General features: G+C 41.8%; 1 protein-coding gene across 1 annotated transcript in view; it reads left to right on the top strand.

Annotated features, from left to right (window-relative positions):
• The first annotated feature begins 458 nt into the window (after window positions 1–458).
• LOC115271796 (olfactory receptor 5M11) overlaps window positions 459–1,067 on the top strand; it is a 1,244-nt gene continuing 635 nt past the window's right edge. The window contains exon 1 of the mRNA XM_029914750.1: window positions 459–935. Within this exon, the coding sequence (XP_029770610.1) occupies window positions 459–935 (477 nt within the window). The remainder of the gene's footprint in view (window positions 936–1,067) is intronic.

The raw sequence follows: 1,067 nt of genomic DNA on the forward strand, positions 1-1,067 counted from the left end.
TCCCTGTCCCAAAGGAAAGGATGTATGAGGAGTGGAAAGAAGATAGAGAAAGGTGATAGACTGAATTACAGAGTGAATTAGAGGGATGTAGGTGTGCTGGATGCATAAAGCATACTGAGCCTTACAGGAAAGAACAGTTTGAAAGAAAAAATACTGAAGGTTGAGTGGGGACATGTAGCTCAGATGTAAACATGGATAACAGAATAGGTATTAAGTACAGTTACCTATGGTTATAGTTATAGATGTAACTTTAGGTATACAGAAAAATATAGTAATCAATACAAAGACAAATGAAATAATGGCTTAATTTAAGTATAAATTCTGTTTATGATAATATTCATTTTGAATGACCCATGGAAGATGTATTGGTAAACATCATTTCAATAGTCAGACATATAATTTGTGATTTCCTGTCTGCTTTATTTCCATTGTTTCCAATGCAGGTGCAGGCTCAGAAAATGTCCATCACCAATGACAGTGCAATAACGGAGTTCATTCTTCTGGGGCTCACAGACCGCCCCGAACTCCAACTCCTCCTTTTTGTGCTGTTTCTGGTTGTGTACCTGGTCACCCTCTTGGGCAACCTGGGCATGATTCTGTTGATCAGACTGGACTCTCGCCTCCACACTCCCATGTACTTCTTCCTCACTAATTTGGCTTTTGTAGACTTGTGCTACACCTCAAACGCAACCCCACAGATGTTGACTAATTTCTTAGCAGAAAAGAAGACCATCACCTTTGTTGGCTGCTTTACACAATGTTACATTTTCATTGCGCTTCTCCTCACTGAGATTTACATGCTGGCGGCAATGGCCTATGACCGCTATGTGGCCATATGTAACCCTCTGCATTACAGTATGAAAATGTCCAGACGTACCTGCATCTGTCTGGCCACATTTCCTTATGTCTATGGCTTCTCAGATGGGCTGCTCCAGGCCATCCTGACCTTTCGCTTGAACTTCTGCAGATCCAATGTCATCAACCACTTCTACTGTGCTGACCCGCCCCTGATTAAGCTTTCCTGCTCTGATACTTTCATCAAAGAGCACGCCATGTTCATATCAGCT

This window comes from Suricata suricatta, chromosome 11, assembly GCF_006229205.1.
Source record: "Suricata suricatta isolate VVHF042 chromosome 11, meerkat_22Aug2017_6uvM2_HiC, whole genome shotgun sequence".
In the NCBI taxonomy this organism is placed as follows: domain Eukaryota; kingdom Metazoa; phylum Chordata; class Mammalia; order Carnivora; family Herpestidae; genus Suricata; species Suricata suricatta.